At 41.2% G+C, this 24,263-nt stretch overlaps 1 protein-coding gene across 2 annotated transcripts in view; it reads left to right on the top strand.

Annotated features, from left to right (window-relative positions):
* Positions 1-20,704, top strand: part of PACRG (parkin coregulated) — a 211,777-nt gene extending 191,073 nt beyond the window's left edge. For both annotated transcript variants that reach the window (XM_081906972.1, XM_081906971.1), the window contains one exon: positions 20,375-20,704. In XM_081906972.1, the coding sequence (XP_081763098.1) occupies positions 20,375-20,535 (161 nt within the window). In that variant the 3' untranslated portion in view covers positions 20,536-20,704. The remainder of the gene's footprint in view (positions 1-20,374) is intronic.
* Positions 20,705-24,263: the final 3,559 nt, after the last annotated feature.

Below are 24,263 nucleotides of genomic sequence, written 5' to 3'. Positions count from 1 at the left end.
CAACCATTTTGCCCAAGCCTTCAGGGAGTTTGGCCTCACTATGAGCCTGACAAAGACCAACAACCTGGGTCAGGATGTCACCATTGCTCCATGCCATCATCATCAAGCTTGAGGTGGTAGACAATTTCATCTCTGTGAGTTCTACTATAACCAGTAGCCTCTCCATCATGGCTGAGCTGGATATGGTGGTGTTTTGGTTTTGGTTTGCCCTGTTTTAGTGTTATCATTGTATAGAGGTACTTTCTTATTTTAATAAGAAAGTACCTCTATACAATGATATCGCATTGTGCTCTATAGTAATACAATTACAGAAATAGTCTTCTTCCAGAAGATCAATTATAAAGTCCTGTGGATGCTACACTGATTAGATAATAGGATTGGAAGGAATCAAGGAGAATATAATTGATGCCTAGTCCTGATTTGTAATTCACAGTATAAAATGAGTTTCAAACGTATACAGCTCTTGCTCATTTGTAATGGTAATTTTAAGAAAAATTAAATTACCCCTTCTGTGGCATAAGAAATATTTAATATACCAGTTAGGCATCAATTTTTTGTCAGGTAAAAATTGGATATAGTAATTTCCAAATAAAATAAGTTCTGGGAACTCTTATCTGTGTGGTAAAACAACATTTTTTTCCGTTGATGAACACGCTTTTCACTTTCTTGCCTTTTCTCTGCTGCCTGCATTGGTGCTCTCAAACAACAATGGACTTCTTTAAATTCAGTATTACCGGTACATCTTGCACTCAGTTGAGCTTGGAGCACAGCTTGCTCAAGAGGGATCAGGTGAATACATTTTGCCACACAAATGCATCTGACTTGTGGTAGAAGCCTTCCTTACCATTTAGAAAGATGATAACAGATAGCCAGGTTCTCCTGAGAAAAGCACAAATAGTGTTGAAAGTGGGGTCTCATATGACCAACCACCCAAGATCATCAAGAATCTGCCACTGATCTGCCAGACTAGTCACTCTATTTTTTTTATCTAAAATATTTATTAAAGTTTTTGGAAATACAACAAGAAAAATCAAAAAAACAAATGAAAACCTCATTTTAAACAAGAAAAGATGAAATACAAAGAAGAAGAAAAAGAAAAACCAAAAAGAAAAAAGAACAGAGAATTGAAATCCATTAAGCATAAAAGAAAAATCCATAAAAAATACAACAAATCTTCCCATTACTGATCTTTCATTAACTTTTTTCCCTGACCTCCTCACACCTCCCTTTTTTGTATTCTAAGTCAATTATCCATTTCAGCAAATCCTTTCCCTCTTTTCAAATTTTTGTCCTGTAAATTTATCTTGAAATTAATATAACTTTACTTTCTCTCCTTTCACCAATTAACAGTCTATTTTTCCTAAATCTTTGTAACATTTCTGCTAAAATCACATAAATTCATTCCAACATCATTCTAACATTCATTAATCTTGCAATGTTTCTGTAAATAGTCTTTTAATTTCTTCCAATCTTCCTCCACCGTCTCTTCTCCCTGTTCTCGGATTCTGCCAGTCATTTCCGCCAATTCCATGTAGTCCATCACCTTCATCTGCCATTCTTCCTGGGTGGGTAGATCTTGTGTCTTCCAATACTTTGCAATAAGTATTCTTGCTGCTGTTGTAGCATACATAAAGAAAGTTCTATCCTTCTTTGGCACCAATTGGCCGACCATGCCCAGGAGAAAGGCCTCTGGTTTCTTCAGAAAGGTATATTTAAATACCTTTTTCATTTCATTATAGATCATCTCCCAGAAAGTCACTCTAAAAAGGGAGAACATTTTAGCCTGTCATGACTTTTTCTTATGAAACCTATGCTGGTTTCATAACTGCACAGTGGGGGTACTTCTAAAGGCTCCCAGGCTGACTGCTGAAGAATCTACTCTAGAACCTTTCCAATTATAATTGTCAAGTTAACCAGTCTGTAGTTGCCTGGATCTTCTCCTTCTCCCATTTTGAAGATGGGGATGGCATTTGCCAATCTATATGGCACTTCATATTGTGGCAGTTCTCCTATTCTTCAAAGTTTATAGAAGAGACCCTGAAATCGCACCTGCAAGTTAATAGCAGTCATGAAATACTTCAACTACCCCGATATCTGTTGGAACTCAAACTCTGCCAAGAATGTAAGTTCCAGCAAATTCCTCACTTGTCTTACTGACAGTTTCATTTTCCAAAAGTTGGAAGAAGCAACAAGGTGATCATCTATCTTGGACTTGATCCTCACCAACAGGGAAGAACTGATTGACAAAGTGGAAATACTGACAACCTTGGGAGGAAGTGATGTCATTTTGAGTTTCATTATACAGAGCATAGGGAAAGTTGAGTGCACGCCAGATTTTAAGAAGGCTGATTTCAAAAAGCTTGAGGAACCACTGGATGGTGAGAAATACTCAAAAGGAAGGGAGTCCAAGATGAATGGGAGTTTCTGAAAAGTAAAACAGCTGTCATGGATACTTTGGTTGCGATTCCGGCAATGCAGGAGGTTAAACTGGGTGAGCTTTGGGATCCATTCCAACTCTACAATTTTATGATTCTATGATTCATCAGACCATGAAGCTTGAATTAATTTAGAGTGGCTAATACTCCTATGCCCCCTCTTTACCTAATTTTGGCTGCTTCCTTTTGGTGTTCAATCTCTTTTTGCCAGGCTCAGCACAGTTTTCCTTGTGGGGGGAAACTGAGGTGTTAAGCAGCATTCTGTACATCACCCTCTAACATTTCTCCATGTTCTCCTTTCAGCAAAACTGCCTGTTCATTTCTTCCTCTTGTTCCAGACATAGCCAAATAAACTGTTTTTTTGTTATTTTTGTAAACATCTCTTGCAAGCCTGAGCAAGTTGAATTGAAGCCTCTCATTACCACTGTGCCTCTCTTTGAAAATTTGGTAATCTAATCATGGATGGCATCATATAAGTCTTGGTTGCCTGGTTTGCCAGTTTGTAGCAGACTCCTATAGGGATATGGCTATTAGTTACCTCTCCTTTTATTTTTACTCAAATGCTCTCAAATGGTATTCTCCTTTAGAACCTCAAGCTTCAAGGATAATGTTCACCCATGCATACTAAAATGAAACACTAGGCACCATCATTGGGCTTGATCCAGCTTCTCCTGAAAATTAATCTGTTGATTTCATAGTAGGCAGATTCTGTACAAGAATCTGAACTGAGCTCTGCCTCCGAAATTGGAATAGGGATCACTGAAGTAGGCTGTTACCTTTATGGGCTTCTGATAGGCTTCTGGTTGGCCACTATGAAACCGTATTAGTCTATTTCCCTGGGCTCTTTCTTCATTTCCCTTGACTTTTATGTAGTTCTCTCAAAATTCTTTTAGACTAACCATTAAGTGGCTTGCAGTTTATATGATAGGTTCTTTGAAATTTAAAATTGTCGTTCTCGGTACAAAGATAGCAGAACTTCACGGAAGCGTAGCTGTTTCTTTTTATGGATGTGTAATCATTATCCCCCCCCCCCGCTCATTTACATTGAAAAGCAATTAAACTGTACAGGAAAACTGTGTGATCATGGGATTCTGATGCTGTGTTTTCTGTCCCACAAAATTATTACTCTGGGAGCCGTGACCTTGGTCTCCATATATTACCACTTTAATTTTATTTTTTAAATGCCCTTAAAAGGATTTAAGTCCTTTCTCTTTTATGCATGTGACTTCACATAGATTCTGCTCTTCTGTCAGTACATTTTAAATCTGTTTCTTGAAAGAAACATTTTGATTTACAGAAATGAGCAAAGTGATTCATTCAATAGGAGGCTCAGGGTCATCTCCAGATTTGAGGGGGCGGGCATGGCAAGATGCCGTCTGTTGGACCTCCTCCTGTGGCAGTGATGGGCAGCAGCATTCTGGTCCATGTCATCTTATTACTTTGCCACAAAGCCAAAGAGGCCTTGCCCAGGGAGCCTGTGCAATCAACTCTTGAAATTGCCCTGACAATATTTTTGTAGCTTTTTACTTATTCTGATATTTTTAATTGTAAATTGCTCTGAGTGTTTTGGCCAAAAAAAGTGGTAGATAAATTGTAATGGTTCGAGGGGTTGCTCGTGCGTAAGTTGCCGCCACTCCTGGCTAGGTTACCTGGTTGAACCCTTTCTGTCTGGACAGCCCTTCACTTCGTGGCTGTCTCAGTCGCTGGCAGAATCCGTCAGTGGGCGTTTCTTGAACTTCTTCCAGCAAAGAAGTTCTTTGACGCCTAGTCGCCGCCTACTCTCCCTGCGCGGAAGTCTTCTGTGCAGGGAGGGTGTGGGCAGCAGAGGACCCGTGCTCTCCCCACTGGTCTCCGGCGAGGAGTCCTGGAGCCCCCTCACCGATTCCCCCATCTGCCCCCCTTCTCCACTGGTGTTACGCTGATTTCCTTCCCCAGCAGATGGGCTGCCTTTCTCCCTACTGGGACCCTCTCCGGCATCCCTCTGGAGCCTTCCCTCCGCCTCTAGCTCCAATGGCAGTTCCCTGACATAAATGCAGTTAATAAAATAAATAAACCCCAAGAGCAATGCTTCACCCACTTTCTGCAACAGATTTCATTTCCCCCCAGCTATAAAGATAAAATGGTGGAGAAAGATCCAGTTGAATTTCTATCTGTCACACAACCTTTTAAAGACACACAAATTCAAAGGGAGAAAGTGGCAATCCTAGTTTCTGCTTTTAGTAACATGAACGATCTTGATGAACGGTCTTGAAATATCTTGGTTTTGAGTGGTCAGGAAATTATGACTCTTTGTTTGGCTTTAGTAACATGAATCCATAGAGACTTGCATAGTTCGTTCCTTCCTCTTTAGTATAACATTCATTGACTTTTTGCCTCCAAAGGCCACCATTCTGCATCAGCTGCTGTATTCACTCTTCACTCATCATTATTAATATTTTCCGATACAATGCTTCCCTCTGAATGACTTGGAACTGCAATTCCAGCATTGTTAGTAAGTTGCATCCAATATGAGTGTCTTTCTTGGGCATTATAAATATTTTGCAGATTTTACCCAAAGAAGGCAGGGGAAGTATAATACAATATTATGATTTTTAAATATTCTCATGAAGAGATCAGAAGAATTAGCTTTCTAAAAACCATTTGAACTAGCCTTGCTTTACTAGCATATATTATTAAAACTTAAATGTCTACACGAATAGCTGTTCTTTTGCTTCTAATGCAGGCTTATGCATGCCCAAGGATGATCTTCCAAGTGTAATGAAGCATATTTCCAGTCAGTAGATTTCCTTGACAGCTCATACTTTTTGTGTGTTATAAGATGGGAAAACTTAAGCTGACAAATATTCAAACAGATTGCACTCTGTGGTATTATTTAGTGGTTTTCCTGACTGCTAGAAACTAGGCAGTATTGACCTAAAGCAGTCATCCACATCACTCTGTGCTTCTCGCCAATGCATGGGGTGTGGAGGGGGGTGTACAAATTTTATCTTCACTCTATCCTGGGTGGCAGAACCGAAGTCTCTGAATACCAGATCCAGTTTGTAAATTGCAGGCCCTTCCATAAACATGAAATTAAAGAAAGCAATATGCACAGTGGGTTGACTTATACGCCAAAGCATATGTTCTTTTGGTATCAGAAATATTTCTAGAGTGGTACGTTGTTCTGTACAAGTGCCAGTGTCTGGGAAGAAATGACATGATGTCTTGTGACAGGAAAAGGTTCCCGAAACTTAACAAAGAAGGAAGGTGTTGATTCTGGTCACATTAGTGTGATGAGTTTCAGCAGTTCTCATGGGTTCATGGCTACCATTTCTTTTTTTATATATAATAATATTTATTAAAAGTTTTCAACAATAAAAAGCATACAAAGTAACATATAGTTTTCCAATATCCACAATTCGTTCTCCTCTTTGGACTTCCTCGCGCCTCTCGTTCCTGCATTCTAAACTCATAAATTTTACCAGCAAATTATTAACTTGTTTCAATTCTAATAGTACAATTTTCCAATATTAAATCTCAAACTTTAGAAAGTTTAAACCATAATTCTAGAATCTTATTTTTAACGTGATATTTATCCAAAGTTTGTCTTTTCTTTTAATGGCATTTAAATTCTTATTCCTTTTAGCTAGTTTGTTGGTACCATGTTATTGCAAGTCTTACGTCTTTCTTAACATTCATACAATTTATAATGTTTTTGTAAATAGTCCTTAAATTTCTTCCAATCCTCCTCCACCAGTTCTTCTCCCAGGTCTCGGATTCTGCCAGTCATTTCCGCCAGTTCCATATAGTCCATCAGTTGCATCTGCCATTCTTCCAGTGTGGGCAAATCTTGAGTTTTCCAGTATTTAGCAATGAGTATCCTTGCTGCTGTTGTGGCATACATAAAAAAAGTTCGGTCTTTCTTTTGCACCCTCTGGCCTACAATGCCCAGAAGAAAGGCCTCTGGTTTCTTAGAAAAGGTATACTTAAATATCTTTTTCAACTCATTATATATCATTTCCCAGAAAGCCTTAACTCTAGGGCAGGTCCACCAGAGGTGAAAGAATGTTCCTTCAGTTTCTTTACATTTCCAACATTTGTTATCTGGCAAATGGTATATCTTTGCAAGCTTGACTGGGGTCATGTACCACCTGTATATCATTTTCATAATGTTTTCTTTCAAGGCATTACATGCCGTAAATCTCAAACCGGTGGTCCATAACTTTTCCCAGTCAGCAAACATGATGTTGTACCCTATGTCCTGTGCCCATTTTATCATAGCTGATTTGACCGTTTCATCTTGTGTGTTCCATTTTAGCAGCAAGTTATACATTCTTGAAAGTATCTTAGAACTGGGTTCTAACAATTCTGCATGGCTACCATTTCTTTCTGAGATCTATTAAAGACTGACATTTGAATAGGATCCCAGGCCTGGCACTAATTGTGCAAATATATATTTCAAAATTTGTGGAAACCTATGGCTCTTCAGGGGATGTTGGGCTCCAATTCCCATCAGTCCCCGGCAGCCTGGCCAGTGGTCAGGGATATTGGGAGTTATAGTCTGACAACAGCTAGGGGGTCACAGGTTCTTGCTGTGGCAGAGCTTTTCAAACTGTATGTTGTGACATGTTAGTGTGTCGGCTGCAGTGTGTAGGTGTACCATGCAAACACTTCCCGCACTCCTCCCGCAGCTAGAAACCTCTGGTTGGCTAGTAAAACTGAATTAAAAGGTAAAGGTAAAGGTACCCCTGCCCGTACGGGCCAGTCGTGTCCGACTCTAGGGTTGTGCGCCCATCTCACTTAAGAAGCCGGGGGCCAGCGCTGTCCGGAGACACTTCCGGGTCACGTGGCCAGCATGACGAAGCTGCTCTGGCAACTGACGAAGCTGCTCTGGCTCCCAGAGTAACTGAATTACTGTGTTGCAAAAGGATGCATATCTAAAAAAATGTGTCACCAACGTGAAAAGTTGGGAAAGCTCTGCTGTACGGGGTTGCCGGAAGGAATTGCAGCTTCCCCAATGCTTCCTTGTGCTTATCAACTCTGTGCACACTGGAGTGGGGGAGGGGAGACCCTCCCTTCTTTCCAAGAATAGGTGGGGACTTGGATGGCACAGTCAACCTCCAGTCTTTCTACACTACAATGACCTCTCCTGGACACTTCACCCTCTTCTGTACCTTCTATCACAATGAGTGTGATAATGAGATCCTAGCTTTTGGGGTGCAGGGAGGAATCAGCTATTTATTGTTCAGGTCAGAGGCTTGACCTCAGTTTTCCAAGCAGTTTTTCAGACTCCTTTCTGATGGGGTTTCTCATAAGGATGAAGAGTTGTGGCAAAATTTGTCCTCTAGGCTACTAGGCCAGTTTTGGATGATACCCAGAGGGTCATGGGGGGGGGATCCCAGCCAGCTCCCTCCAAGAGAAGACAAACATCCTCTGTCATTTCCTCACCATGTTTTAGCCTTATTTTAACTCTGCAATATATATTTTAATGAAACTGAATCGGGCAGTAGTGTCTATTTTAGCATTTTGCACCAGTGCCTCTGCCCCAGCCATTATTTTATTGATTTTATTGGCTAACATAGATATGTGATGGTAATGATTAGCCCAAACTGATCATGATCACATAGCCTAAAGTATAAAGTGTGCAACTTCTGTCCACATTTATAAATTCAACGATAAAATAATAAATGGAATTCTTAATCTATTAATCTGGAATGAGGTACTATTAGGGACGCAGGTAGTGCTGTGGTGTAAACCACTGAGCCTTGGGCTTGCTGATCAGAAGGTCAGCGGTTTGTTCGGTCCCAGCTCCTGCCCACCTAGCAATTCGAAAGCATGTCAAAGTGCAAGTAGATAAATAGGTACTACTCCAGCGAGAAGGTAAACGTTTCCGTGCGCTGCTCTGGTTTTGCCAGAAGCGGCTTAGTCATGCTGGCCACATGATCCGGAAAAACTGTCTGCGGACAAACGTCGGCTCCCTCGGCCAGTAAAACGAGATAAGCACCACAATCCCAGAGTCATTTGCGACTGGGCTTAACTGTCAGGGGTCCTTTACCTATACTTTTAATCAGTACTATTAATCAGTAATTAAGGAGACATTGTTTAAAGCAGGAGTGCAGAAAATTGTGACCCTCCAGAGGTTGTTAGATTGCAACTCCCTCTGCCAGCATGGCCAAGACAGAGGGATGATAGGAGCTCAACAACATCTTGAAGACTGCAGGTTACCCCATCCCTGGTCTAAGTATATATTTAAACATTAATTTAATGTTGTGGGGAAATATAGAAAATGCAATCCCACCCCCATATATATTTGGATATTTATATCCAGAAATTACAGCTAAAGCATAGCTCACCCTTACATGGATATAAATCCCACTAAGCTTAATTGGACAGGATTTGCCTGGAGCTTGCTCTGGGATATGCAGGATAGAGAAGTACAAGGGCTTGAACTTGGGTTGCATCCCTTCCACTCATAGTGCTTCAAAGGTTCAGGGGTTGCGGACTGGCATAGACAACAGACAAGAGTTTCCTCAGTAATTTATGAGCAGCCTGCTAATTGACACCCACCATTGTAAACAAGCACTGTGTTGTCATATACTCGGAGGTAAAGTGTGCATACACAGAGTTTATATTTGAAAAAGAAAGGCAATTTGGAATGGAAGCTTTTTAGAAGGAAAATCAATGTCTTCCCAAAAAAAGAAAACAAAAGAAAAGTAGCAAATTTGAGTCACCATCCCTTTATCATGACTCTCGCTTTGCTCCCAAAATAAACCAGACTAGTGAAGGCTGCCTACTTCTGACATATTACATGCACTGGTTTTGTTGAAAAGCAAAAGCAGAAGCCCATAACAAAATATAAAGGGGAAACGGTGTAAAGAATTAAATGCCAATCCCTTTTGCCCACCCACAGAGGTCAGAATTAAGGTTATGCCGTGGATTTATAAGGAAACTCATATTGCAGCTGTCTGGACTATACCTGCTTTGAAGATAAATCAGCGGGGTAAATTTCTACTGCTGCCAGTTCTTTAACCTTCTTAAGTACAAGTGTTCAATTCTGGTCCTGTGCTTTGGCAAAAAAAAAGAGGGGGGGGTCTCAAATTCTGTGCAGTCATATCTTTCAGAAAGCTCATGCCCTTAAGCTCCCAAGGAAGCTTTTTAGGTTCATGTCTCTCCTACCCTCCCTGAGTGATCTGAAAATAATGATAAATTGGAAATAGTAGCAATTCTTAATAACTGTGTGTAATACACACACACACACGAGAGAGAAAGAGAGAGAGAGAGAGAGAGAGAGAGAGAGAGAGAGAGAGAGAGAGAGAGAGAGAGAGAAGTAAATCAAAATTATGTGTATAGGCTCGAATCAGAGGAGCCCTGCTAATGGGACCTTCATTCCCTTTTTAAACAAACAAATTACTGATTTTGCCTGTTTTCTGAAGATGCCTTCAATTTTACAAGGCACCCATCTGCTTGTCCAATTGCTTTAGTAGTGTATGTACTGGCTCCTTTGCTGTTTCCATTGTGGGTGAAGGCATGGAGGTTGCATACTAGTGCTTGCTAAATCATCTTAAGTTTAGCTAGGACTCTTAATTAGATGACTCCTATCTATGCAGAGCCGTTCCTTGTGGTGAGCCACTCAGAGGCTGCTAAGCAAATGCATAAGGGGCATTATTGACTTCCTTGGCTCTAACATAGCTCCTGAAACACCCATCTAGTTTCTTCTGGACTCACCTAGCATGACTTAGCTATCAATGCTTCCAGATCACCTGCTCCCATAACTTTAAGTGTTTGCACCTTCTTCTCCTCACTTGATCAGCTGCCAGCATCCTACAATAGAGCCCAAACTGAAGGACTTTTCCCATCAGCATTCCATGTAGTACAGGAACAATAAAGCCTACAGAGAAGAGGCACTATTCATCTTAAAGCAGGTTCTTATGTTACTTGAGTGTCAATGTCACTCTTTCCTGAGTCACTTGAATACCGTAAGAAGGTCCCACACCACATGGCTTTTCTCCACCCATGTCAACCCTCTGGAATCTTGGGTAACATTGATATGAGGAGGTACTGCACTATAGTCTCCTGGCATGTGGCCTGAGGCATCTTCTGTTGCTCTGTGAGAGGGAACATCACTACAGCATTTCACCTGCCATTGGGTTAACCAATTTATAAGAACCAGCTTATGGAATCCCAAGGGAGAGCACTTGCATTTTTAAAAAATGATTATAATGTTTCTGCACAATTCTGGTTTCCTTTGAAACCAATTGCCCTAGATGGACCTTATGCTTTGTTGCTTTACATTACATTATCAAATGAATAATGCTTGTTTTGTGTTGTTTTTGTACTGTGTGCTTTTAATTACAAATTAATTCAGCTCCATTTACAAGTGAACATAGTATCAGACATAATATGCAACAAAGGCATTTCAAACCATGGGCAATTAAATCAATTCAGTCTTTGTCCATATAAATAAATTGTGTAGCTTCTGTATATGAGGTTTTTCTTCTTTTGTATGAATTCCAACAGATAACATACAGGGACAAAACGTGATCCCTTTGGTCCTTTAAGTGGGATTTGTGCCTTACTTCATTGTTTTGCAACAGTACAAAGGCAGCACCAAGGCCACTGAGATTTTTGCTTCATGATTCTGTCTCCTGCTGAGCATGTTGTTTGGCTGAGATTGCTGGAGAAGGGCAAATACTCTAAATGACAATCATTTTAGGAAGACCTTGTCCCTCCCAACTGGTCTCTTCTTGGGACAGACGTGTTTGCATATGTCATGTGTCATTAACAAAAATATGTGGCTTTGTTTTCATTTTAGTATCTCAATTAAGAAAAAAAAGGGGGGGTGGACTTCTGGGCTTAGAATGGATTGCATGTGATGTTGCTAATGTTTCCTGGAAATGAAAAGCTATGATAACAGCTGCTGTCCTGGCTCCTTTTCAAGATTTTTGTTTAAACAGCAGCCATTTACAAATAGTTAAAAACTATTTCTAGTGCACTCACATTGTTACCAAAAACACCATAAGGCATTGCACTTATTTACCAAGAATTCTTTGCAATTCCTTACCAAGTTGCTGGTCCCCCCTCCCCCATCCTGCTTATAAGTCTGGTTAAAGAAAGAGTGACCTCACAGTTGGGGGTAGCTCAGTGGTACAGTGTGTGGCTTGCAGGCAGAATATCATGGGTTCAGTCCCTGACATCTCCAATTAAACGGATCAAGTAATGGGAAAGACCTCAGAGAGCTTTTGTCAGTTGATCTAGGCAATACTGGGTAGACGCTATAAAGCAGCTTCATGGACCGTTTTGGCAAACTTCTTTTTTCTGCTGTCTCACCCTCCTAGAAGAGTCGAATCCATACATGTCCCACACTCCATAAATATCCTAAAGGCAAGGGCATTGTATATGGATTTCCTTCCTCCCACTCCTCCTGAATTTTGCCCTTGCAGCTTTTTGGTTTTATCCTATTGAATGTAATGGAGAAAATTCCTCCATTACATTAATGGGGGTTAAGAACCCGAGAAGCTGGCAACTCTTCTCTTGCTCCAATTTTAAAGTGAATCAAAGAATTTGGGTGGTCATAAAGCTCATGTCCTTTGAGTTGGGCTTTAATGAGCCCCTTCAGTTATTTCCTGGGCTCAGGAGAACTTCACTGGCATCTCTAAAAGGTATGCACAGTTCAGAGACTGTGAATAAAGACTTCCAACTCTCACAGTAAAAACTATTTTAAAAGCACTTCACACACAACAAAGTGTGACGATGTCTGTTAGCTTAGGTGACTTTAAAAAAGAATGAGAAAAAGTATGCCTAAGCAAAGTTAATTATTGTATATTTACGGGATATATTTAATGTATCTGTACCAACACATACAACCTATTTCTTGAACCCCTAGTGTCCTGGTCTGACTCAAGAATTTCATATAAATTGTTTGAATGGAGATTGCATGTGCAGAAATGTATCTGTCTCCTTTAGATGATAAATACATGACATACTATGCATTTAGGGCTGACCTTTGCACTTCGTATCACTGATTCTTTGACCAGTTTAAACTGATCAGCATAAACAATGGATCGGTTTAAACAATGCTGATCATGTCTTCAATCTTAGTTTTCCTAGTTTCTACAGAGAAAAGACAAGTTTGATAAGGGAAGAATTGCCTTCTGACATTATGAGTCGGTTTTGTATTTGTGTTTTCAGCATCTAAATGGGAAGATCACCGATGTCCCTGGCAGGGTGAAGATTTTGGCAAAGTTCTTAAGTCTATAGTAGAGGAAAGATTCAAGTTTTGGACTTTATTGGTTATTGAATTGCATTGGAAATATGCAGACTGTGCTAAATGTAAACGAAATGTAAGGGACTGGAGTTGGGAAAAGCTTTCCATAAAATGGCAGTGCAAGTATCATTGACCAGTCTTGCCTTTTCAGAAATTAGGTATATGAACAACTAAACATACTTGATATAAGTAGAAGGTACTTCTCTCCCTAAGCTTTCATTGATCTCGTATCATGATATCTATCACCTTTGCAATAAAAGAAAAAAAAAAGCTTTGAGGAAGGGGCTGTAGAGCTTGGAGTGTAATTTCCAGGCATTTTGGAGCTTGAGTGAATGTGGAAAGCCCTTAACACAACACATTAAACTGAAAGGTTTTTTGTTCATTGAATATATTTATGCAGCATGCTAATTTGAGTGGAAGCTTGAAAACTGTAGCACAAGGCTTCCCACACACCCACAAAAACATTGCTTGTTCAGCTGCTATTAAATTTTGGGAAGTGCAGTAGGACCCAGGGAACTTCATTTCTATAAACTTGCTTAAGGTAAGAGCTCCTTACCTTAGGATCCAAGCCACAGACAGCAACAGTGCTCACGGCCAGTAGGTAGTTGAGGAGAGAGAGAATCTAGCTGGCATAAGCTGTGAGGCATCTGATGATAGCAGTTATCTTTGCATGAAAGATTGCCTTGATTTGTCCTGATTTGATGCATGAAGTTGAGGAATTGATCTTTCTCTGTGCTTTGTGTGCATCTCTGTTTGTTTTAATTACATGTTTCATGACATGCCTTGAACAGAATTGTTCAATGTTGATAATAATGACCACGATCAATACAGCCTCTGAGGAGCAAGACCAATACAGAACACATTTTTGTGCCTTCTCCATTGAAATGGTTGAATGGCCTTTGACAAAAGGATTTAAGCTGGAACTCTAGCACCTGCTTCAAAGGATCTTCAGTAGTCTCTTTGAATCTCTTTCTTTTCAAAAAGACCCCGGGCAGATTTGAACTATTAAAATCTTGGGAAGTTACTTTTTCTACCTTTCTGGCTACACAGCCATTCCAGTTTCAATTTATGTCTTCCATGAAGTATGAGACCTTGAGGAAAGGTCTTTTCAAGGGCAAGTATATATCATTGATTTGAATAGAGGTGTTTGAACACATACAAAAGATTAAAACATCTTGAATAGAGACGGCTGCCTCTGCTTAGAAGTGGAAGCTAATAAGCCACAGAAAAGTCTGTAGTACATTTTATAACCATCAAGAACTTCCATAGATATGAATAGATCTCATTTACTCCTGCCGATTGTTTCCTCCAACTCAGCCAAGTGCCATGCATGCATCTCTTCTACTACGGTCTGAAGAAAGACCGGGGAGATGTGTGTAATGTGGGATCCATGGAGTCTCTAGCAATAGACATGACTCTGCCCCAGAAGAAGAAGAAAAGAGGTGGTCACTTTCCTCTTGGGATAGGAACATCCCTAAGATGGAAGAACGTTTCATCTTTTCATCCTATGTGAAAGAAAAACTCCTCTCCCTCCCCCCAACCTATTATTGGGGATGGCAAAGGGAAGACTGGCATGCTTGGCAGCTGTTCAGTACTTCTTCTCATTGCCCAGATAGGAGAATGTAGGAGCAGGGTTTGTGGCATCGAGAGCAGGGTAGTATTTGCATAGGAACCATAGAAAAAAGAGGAGGATTTGGTAACCATAGCCTTCATACTGTCATGTATGTGTATTGGATTGTAGTTGGATACTGATGGAACTGGTGGGTTGAGCCTTTATACCCCTTCCAGACTTTTCAGATACATTCCAATTCTGGTCTCTACAATAATAGGTGATCTATATTACAGAAATCAATGTTTTATTGTATATATGAACACTTAAAAATAATAATATTCATTCTTAGAAAAATGCCCAGACAAAAATCTGAAAATGTTGAAGCAATTTAAAATCCTCCTTCATTATTAGCCTGACAGGTAATGGGTCCTCCTCCTACATCAGGCAATATCACAAGCATTTGATCTGGTTTACATAAAAACAATCTGCTGGATCAGGTCAATGACCAATCTAGCCTAGCATCCTGTTCTCACAGTGGCCAACCAGATGCCAATGGGAAGCCAGCAAGTAGTTGTTGACATCCATCTGTCTTGAGAGACAATGAGGTGTGCCTCCGGCAGTGAAGTCAAACCTCTGCATTGCAGCACCAAAGTGACCTCTCTGGGGCGCAAATCGGAGCAGTGTGCATAGAGGTCCTGGGTTGCCCAGAATAACAAGACCCACTTCTTGGCTTCACTTTTGTGGTCCAAAGGAAAGCAGAGAAATATGTTTGGCACCAGCTTGCCTGCAAAAGTTGCCAGAAAAAGGCCTAGGGACTGAGCACAGCAGCACTCTCTCCATTTTTAATTCCCCGTATTTAACAGCAGAGGTAGAACATAGCCACCTTCCATTAATTTGTCTAATCCTTTTTTTTAAAGTCATCCAAGTTGGTGGCTATCATTGCCTCTTGAGGAAGCAGATTCTATAGTTTACTTATGTGCTATGTGAAGAAGTACTGCTTTTTGTGTGTGTGTCCTGAAACTTTTGTTTGTTTTGTTTCTGATCACACTATCTTACATTTCTTCAAAGGATTTGAGTGATCATACCTGGGCTTTATCCCGTTATTTTCCCACAACAGCCCTTTGATGTATGATAGGCTGAGACACAATGACTGGCCTAAGGACCTTAGGGAGCTTTCATGGCCCAAAGATGGGATAGAATTGCCTAAAATGAATAAATATATTTTAAAAATCACCCAGTGAACTTCATGGCTGTGTGGGTCTCCTGGCTGGCATCCAGATCTCTAACCACTGCATCATACTGGCTGTCCACAATCACAACAGAAGAATTGACTCACCTCTGGTACCATCATCTGAAACAGCTCTTAAGGGATATAAAAACGCAAACTCACCTTTTAATATAATAAGTACCTTTATGTGGATAATAACAGACAGAAGCCTGATGCCCTAATCTGGGAATTACTTGTAATTCTAGCTCCTACCATTTCTAATTCTAGTTCTCTAGATCAGCAGTTCTGCCCAGCATTGAGGAAAATCTTTTCCTATGCACAGTAATAATAACACTGCTGCTTCCTAGGACAAGAGCCCTTTGCTGCATGCTGCGTCTGCAAGACATTTCACTTGGGGAGTGTGGCATGACAGATGTGCTCTCTGAAATTTCCTTCATGTTGATTAATTCTCTGCCACTAAGGGAAGCTTCAATAAACAGCTTGAATCCAATCCAGGTTCTGGCATCTTACGTACAGCTTTTTCTGTGGTTGCCCACATGTTCGCTATACAATAAATAACACGAAAATAACATTACGCTAGAGAAGGGCAGGCTGAGACTGCTGCGCACCAGTGGCGAGGGTTCCCCCACCCCTCCATGTACTCATTCTAATTATTATTATGACTAGATACTTAGCCTTAGGTGTGCTGAGGAAATCAGTATGACTCATCTGTCTAATGCTGGCAAATGCAGGGGTGGATGTTGTCCTGATGGGTAATCATCCCCATCTTTGCCTGAAAGATTTGCTAATTCCTGTAGCTGTGTAGGGCAACTATTGTGGAGCATAGCGGGAGTCTTCTTTGCTGAAATAGCCTTTCAGTAGCGTCACTTATAAACTGTGTCATGAAATTAGAAGGAACAATGGCTGTCTTGAGGATATGAGCTCTGCATGTGGCATGCATTGTCAGTAATGATAGTCTGTGCATCACTTTGTGCCATCCTTTATAGCTCATTCTCTTATGCCTGACCCTTTCGGAGTATTTTTTTACTCCGTCCTCCAAGCCGTCATCTCTTGTAGAATTATTTTGCTAGCCTGGCATCCTTACTGATTTTTGTCTGCATCAGATCAAGCTATCACCATGTCTCACCATCAGCACAGTTGCAAAGGATGTTTATCTTACCCAGAGCTAACCCAAATCTCTAGCTTTGTGTCTTTGCTATTTTAGAGTGGTGAATGTTTTGAAAGAGCAAACAGAATTGTTTTTTAAGGCAGACACATGTTTAAGGGTGAATGCAGTAGTCAAGCCTAAGGGCCAGCGAGAACCATGGATGACAGGAAGACCAAAATTAGCCAGTGGCACCAGACTGACCCTTCGGCGGCACCTGATTTCACTGTTGTGGGACTGCCCTAACGTGGAACTCTTTGTCCTTCCTTCCTCTGTTCCACAGCTCCAGTGGTGCAGACATCCAATGCCTAACATGAGCTTGGGTTCTGTGGCACCTGAGAGGGTTCCATGTGCAACTTTTTTTAAAAAAGAAGAACTAATAATGTGAAGGAAGCAGAGAAGATACTAGTATTTTACTGCTTTCTTTTCAGGAACTAAGACCAGCAATTTTCCTTGTGAAAGTTCACATAATAAATGATAGGTGCCAGAGTTTCTCTTCAAGGAAGGGTGACATTTAAACCATCCCAGACTCTGCATTCATCATCAGATGCCAGGGGTGCCAACTTGAATAAAATATGGGGGGCAGGTACCTCCACCCTGCATAATCAATCACAAGATGCAGTGCACACACCAACTGAATGGCAATGCCCATCAACTTTGGGGGAATATCATCATAGTTCTACATTGCACTGGTGACCCCATTTAGGTATGAAGATGCAACTCATGACTTGCACTGGCTCAGATAAAGCCAAGGAATGGATTGGAAAATCACTAATAAGGTATTGACATAAATTGTTTGTGAAAGATAGCCCGTATAAATGCTTATTTCAAATGGCATCTGGTCGTGCTCTCACTATCATGAATTTGTCACATTAGACCTGGGAGTTGCATATAATCTATATGTTATGTTTACACCTTTTAACTGTGAGCTGTTTATCTTCTGGACTGGTTTTCTAGTTCATTCCTTTTGCCTGTGCTCACTGACCCAGTTTTGATATAACGTTGTGTTTTCTTAATGTGAAAATGTTCAAGTCCTTATGTTCTCTCATGAGGTTTATAAGAACCTATTTCATGGACATTGGAATGGATAATTCCATGAGATTTGCTCCTCATGTGATTTATTGTAATGTCAGAAAGTGTTGGATGGGTTTGGAGTGCTGAAAAGCAGTAACATCCAGGGAATCAGAGGTTGCTGACATCATGCTTGGGACATGTGTTTGGGAGGGAACAAAGCAACCATTGGTCAAGGCCTCCAATAAAGTGCATTGAAATAACCATTGTTGATGTAATATAGCAAAATCTCACACTATGTGTCATTGTGGCTCAGCTCCTTGCAGAGAAGCATGTGTTTTATTTTGGGCATGTAACTCAAGAGACCCACTTCAGAATCAACCTACTAATCAGCTGCCGCTGGAGTGAAGAACTGTTAAAATGCTGCTTTGTTCCTAGCATTCTACTTGGGATGAGTCTAAGTGCAAGCAAAGGAAGAAAGTAATAAATTGAGAAGATCCTGTGCTCATATAGACATGAAATCTCCTGCTTAATTTCTGAGTACAGTAAAAGAATTCATTAGCCTGATTCTCACTCCTGACCTAGGGCAATTTCACACCATACATTTAAAGCACATTCAATGCACATTTAAAGCACATGACTTCCCCCCAAAATCATAGTAGCTGTAGTTTGTTAAGGGTGCTTGAAATCTATAGCTCTGTGAGGGGGAAACCACAATTCCAAGGATTCTTTTAGGAGAAGTCCTATGCTTTAAATGTGCAAAGCAGCATGTGAACAGTCCCTGAAGTGAAGCCTCATAGATCAGATCTAATGGGCTAATGTTTCAAGAGACACGACTGAAAGAAAACTGTCCTTGCACCCTCACTGCTCCTTGGCTCCAAAGAGAATGTCAAGCAAGGAGAAGATTATTTGGCTTCCTACATGATTCTTCTGGCTTCTCTGACACTGTCAACAGAATGGATAAATAGTGTTAGGAGGGACGTTGAGTTTTATGGTGAGGACACCTGTCTGCTATTAACAAAAGTGAGCCCAACCAATGTCACATGAGCCATCAAATAACCTTCAGGCAATCACTGTTTTCAGTCACTATATATCCATGCTGGGTTAGAGCCAGAGATATACGGGACTAAAAAACTCTGTCTTATTGCCAAACCTCTAAATCATCCAGTACTTACTGCCAAATTATCTTTGGTATGATTCTGAATATATTCATGCTGAAGGGGGTTGTAGGATGTTCCCTTATATGGCCATGATATATTAACCTTTTACTCCAGAGTAGTCACATTATTTTCTATTGAGATTACACTGAAGTAAGGGCTTGGAAAATAATTTGGAAGCAATTCCAGTGAAGTCAGTGAGGCCTACTTCTCAATAAATATGTTTAGAATCAGAGCGCAAGTCTCATCAAAGTCCTGGGCGAAGGATTATGTATCCAAGTTTTACATTTGTTCCATATTTTCACAGGCATCTAGACTTTCTTTCTTGCAAGAACGGATATACTATCTCACTTCAGATATGTGTTACCAGTTACTTCCCAAGCTGCCTCACAGCAGAGTAAATGGAAAAGACTGTTATTCCATATAAGGACTCAAATAATTTGCCCTATTGGTGCTGACTTACTTTAACACATTTCCCCCCCAGAACCCCAACATTGCTTGTGTTGTGTGGTTTTCTTCAAAATGACTGTTCTGCAACAAACTACAGCTCCCTTTCTTCCAGTCTCAATAAGCAAATGGATCTGGTGTTTGGCAGGGACCGGCCCCTTGGAATAATCTGTAATGTGTTCAGCCCTTTGCCCTTTTCTCAGAAGCATCAAGTTAGAATGCAGCTTCAGAAAGAGAGGCAAAGACTGCCAGAACTGTGTGGGATCAGGCCTTCAAGTCTTCTTCAGGCTGGTAGGAAATAGGTAGACCCAACACAAGCCCCTTAGTTAATAAGGCAGCCTCCTGATTAGCCAAACTAGACATTAAAACCAGGTACCTGACCTTTTGTGATTACCTAGATGAGAGAGTAGTACATCCATTCTCTCTTGGCTCCTGAGCTTGGCCTACCTCAGCTCATCATCCTAGCAGGGACTTCGCAGAGTAGGGGTAGCCCACACTGTGCCCTCCAGATTTGTTGAACTACAGTTCCTATAATCCTTGACCATTGGCCAGGCTGGCTGGACTGACTGTAGCTGGAGTCCAGCAACATTGGGAAAGCAGAACATTGGCTTCCCCTGTCATAGGCACACACACGTAGGACCACACCAGCTGCAGTGTCCCCCAAAGATAGAAACCAGCAGTGGGCAGATGAAATAACTGGGGAAATAAGAATAGGTTCAGGTTCTGTCTGTAAATAGATCTCTAAGATTTCATGATTCTGCCCTTATGTTATTGCTGCAGCAAAAATCTGCAGCCTTAGGGCACATAGAGATGGCTCTAATTTCCAATGGCACATGTGCTATGCCAGTGCATATGCAGTCTACTGTACAGAGAGAAGCTACTTTGGCAGAACATGGTCTCCTGATGGTACGTATGGCTGATAAGATGAAGTCTGCATGGAAGGCTTTCTGACAAGCTTGTGTGCAGCAGAACCAGGGTGTTGTTATTGTTATTGTTGTTGTTGTTGTTGTTGTTGTTGGGCACCTCCTATATTTTCAGATGAAGATGAATTTACCATTATGTACTGCTTGTAATGATTTTCTAGAGCAAAGGTTGTGCTGTGTTATCTCCACGAGACCATCTAGCCTAATATAGTCTTTCTTTTTTTAATCAATCAGTTAATTCGGGAGATGGCATTGACTACAGTCAGCAGAAGCGTGAAAATATCGGAGACTTGATTCAAGAGACACTGGAAGCCTTTGAGCGCTACGGTGGTGAAGATGCCTACATAAACATTAAATACATGGTTCCAACTTACCAATCATGCCTGTTAAACTAACAAACAGAAGGAGTGAGGCTATTTACATTCTCCAGCTCTGTCAAATGTTCTGTTCCTCATTCTTTCCCTGCATCTACTAAAACAGCAGCTTCTGGACCTTTAGACTGTGTGGTACTATTGTGAACCAGTCTTTCCAATACATAAATAGTGCCTGTTTCTTTGATTACAATAGTGTACTGTGCTTATTTGTCCTGTGAATTGCTTCTTTATCACAAAAGCGGAGTGGAGCAGGAGCCAGAGTCGAACCTTCAGTTGTATGGACAATAAAACTATAATTTTCGTACGCATTTTGGCAATTGCTCTTCTGTGTCCTCTTGCCCTGGGGGCGATGTCAGAGACTGTAACGAGGAGAGTTTATGCTGACTGCTTAATAGGAGAAACAGCGGTTCAGCAGTGACTCTCTAGCAGCTGGTCAGAATAATGGTCTCTGACTCACAATAAAACTTTTGAGCATATATACCAATTATAGGAGGGATTTTTGTGTAGCCCATTAGAAAGCGCCTTCATAAACTTAATTAATGATTTGTGTGCACGTGCCGTCGAAGCTTCCAGATGTTTGTATTTTTCAACACAGAATATAAGCTCCTACTTCTACAGTATTTAATTAAAACAAGAAAACATGGCAAGGTGGGGTTAGGGGGCTTTAAAACAAAATGTGATAGTAGTGAAATGTTGCACCATTATTTGTCTAAAAGGGCAGTTGGCATTTTCAAGAGGTTTCTGTCTCTGCGACTGGCTATTTGTAGCGCTTGCTCCCCAGAGGATCCCTCTCACTGCCACTGATTTGGTTTGGTTTGTATCCATAATGTGCTCACAATCGTTTTCTCCAATAGCCTTGCCTAGGATAGAGCCTGTGGACTAGAACAAACCCCCCAAGCAATTTTGTGTGGCACCTGGCAGCCATGTCAAAACTTTAAACACAGTGCAGTAAAAAAAGCCTGCACTTTCATACATCCAAAAAGCGTGTTTACCATATCTGATCCTGCCCCATCCACATTCTATGGTGGCTCTGACCATGCTTGCTGGGGCTGATGGTCAAGCAACATCGAGAGCCACAGGGTTCTCCCCCCACCCACCCCCTACCTTAAAGGATTACACGCTAGCTAGGTAATGTAAAGGCAGACTGGCTGAAGAGCTGCTAATCTTGGCAATGTCTATGTAACTGTGACAGGCAGGGTTTTCCTAAGCAATTACAGCATAACTCAGGTGCTTTACAAAGTACAAAGGCAAGGCTCAGGTACTTAACACATTAAAACCCCTTTTCATAATGCTTCTTTCACATGCATTGCTTAGCTGTTCTTCTGCTATGAAAACAAGAAAATTGATTAAAAGAATACAGGAGTCCCCCCCCCCCACACACACACTTTCTTTCTCGCAAGGAATGCTGACCCTTGCATCTACCAGTTCTCAGCCCTAATATTACATAGTGACACAGTTTATATGGCTAGAACCGTAGGAAAAGCTAGGCACTAACCTCCCCCATTGGTATTTAGGGCAAAGGGTCTGTTTCAGCTTTTGGCCCTCTTTCCCCATCTGCCCATCCCATTTGCAACAGAAGTGCCAGTTCAAAATGTGATGCGTGTAAATCTGGTGGGCCCCCAGTTCCTGATTCTGATATTGGGCAGGGCGGGTTAAAGTAAAACCCTAGAGGTGCTGCACCAGCTCTTGCTGCGAACAGAGCTCTTTTTTCATGCTAAAAGCCTCCAGGCCCAGAAGAATCAATGCATTCACAACAGAGGAACTGCATGTACATTATGGAGGCTGGTAGTGCTGGGGCTGCCAAAGCAATAAACATTCCTCAGGGCACACCCTTTCTGGCAGTTTTTCCCTGATGGCCCATGCGGGGAACATACATGCAAATGGAGAACTTAAAAAAAGATCTCACAAAAGAGAACTGTCCCCCCCAGCTAATCTCAAAATATTTTGAATGACAGATAACTACCGTGTGGAAATGAACTGTTTCTGACTGGAATCAAAGTCCTAACTAACACTAAACCCAAATCTGAAAGAAAACATGAGAATAGGAAAGGTCCTTGTACGTTTGCAAAGTTTGTTTTAAAAACACCGCTTAACCTGCACACAGTGCCTGAATGAATGAGAGTAGTTAAAACACAAGCCAGTTAACATTCAGTATTTTAAAGTCTTGTTAAATCAAATGGGAGTGTTCAGTATTTTTTAACTCTCCCACTGAAGTCAGAGGGACTTAGAAGTACTTAACCGTCTGAATTATCACCACTTGCACATATAAAACAGCAGAATTCTCACCGTTCCATTTTCACTAATATTGTAGGCTTATTTTTTGGGTCTGTGAAAATACAATAATGCTACCAGGAGGAACCCTTGGTTAAGTCCACTGGACAAACAAAGAGAGAATAGTTAGTTATAATAATGGCTCTCAGATCTAGTTACGCCTTTTTTTCTGAATGTCCTTTAAAACACTTTTATGGTAAGATACAAACAGGGCAGACAAAGTCAAAAGTATAATGATGTTTGTTTTTTTAAAATGATATTAGAGCATAGAAAGAGCCCACCCGACAAATTTCGAGCAGCTGGACTAGTCTGATGGGCAGGGAGGATTACAATCACAGGTTGGTATGTCCCTCAGCAAGTATTCCCCCCCCTTTGTTCCATAGCACAGAAGGAAATCGGCACACATCACCCTTACAAAAATAGAACTGATGAGCAAGAGAGGAAAGGCTAGAGAGAGGCCTGCCCCTCTCCTCCACGGTGTGCTTCTCAACAAATGCACTGCCAAAGCTGAGATGTGCGCTGGTTTGAGTGATGTGCCCAGATGGTGTTTCACTACGGAGCTGGGCTCCCATGAAACTTCGTTACAGCCTAGATGACAACAGCATCTAGGGCCCTATTGAGCTGGGAGGCGATTTATAAATCATGGTAAACTTCTTAGGGGTGACCCAGAATAAAGAGACCTTGGATCAAAGCCTTTGCCTTCATATAAACCTATAGAGCCCCATCACTTAAAGTACTGATTGCTGCATCTAAGAATATATATTGTAGAGATGGGAAAGGCACAGCAAATGGCAAGCAAGAAAATTATGGGGTTGGAACAACTCTCCTACAAGCAAAGGTTGCAATGTTTGGGGCTATTTGCTTTCTAATAAGTGATAGAAAGTGGGGACATGATAGAAGGTGAAATTATGCATGATTTGCAGGGAGTAAATACAAAGAAGTTTTCCCCTTCCTCCTAATACTAGAACCAGGGAGTCATCCACTGAGTGGAGGCAGACTCAGGCCAGGCAAAAAGAAATACTTCTTCAAACAGCAGAAAGTTAAGCTATGGCACTCCACAAGAAGCGGGGATGGCCACCGACCTTGACAGCTTCAAAAGAGGGTTATACAAATTCATGGCGGATACGGCGATCAGTAACTGTAGGCCTGGCTCTGGATTTCAGGGTCCAAGCAGCAGCAGGCACAAGGGAGGGGGGGGCTCAGGCAAGGCATTAGTTCCAATAAACGCCCTGAAATGCTTGGTGCAGGGTCAGGCCTGAATGGTTGTTCATCATCATGGCTATACACTGACTCGACTAATGAGTCCTGTCAGTGGAAGCCTGGCACAAGGACTTCTGCTTATGGAATGGGACTTTCCTCTGCTGTCCTCCCTATGCCCTTGATGGGTTTTTTAGAACTGTCCAGAAACCAAGTGGAAGCCAGTGAGGAACCTTTAACACTAGTAAGTATAAATGGTGGGTCCTGCTGTATTCTGTAAA

The sequence above is a fragment of the Podarcis melisellensis genome (genome assembly GCF_964234715.1).
Source record: "Podarcis melisellensis genome assembly, chromosome: 3".
In the NCBI taxonomy this organism is placed as follows: domain Eukaryota; kingdom Metazoa; phylum Chordata; class Lepidosauria; order Squamata; family Lacertidae; genus Podarcis; species Podarcis melisellensis.
The sequence above is the reverse complement of the archived record's forward strand: the minus strand, read 5'-3'. Positions and strand labels throughout refer to the sequence as shown.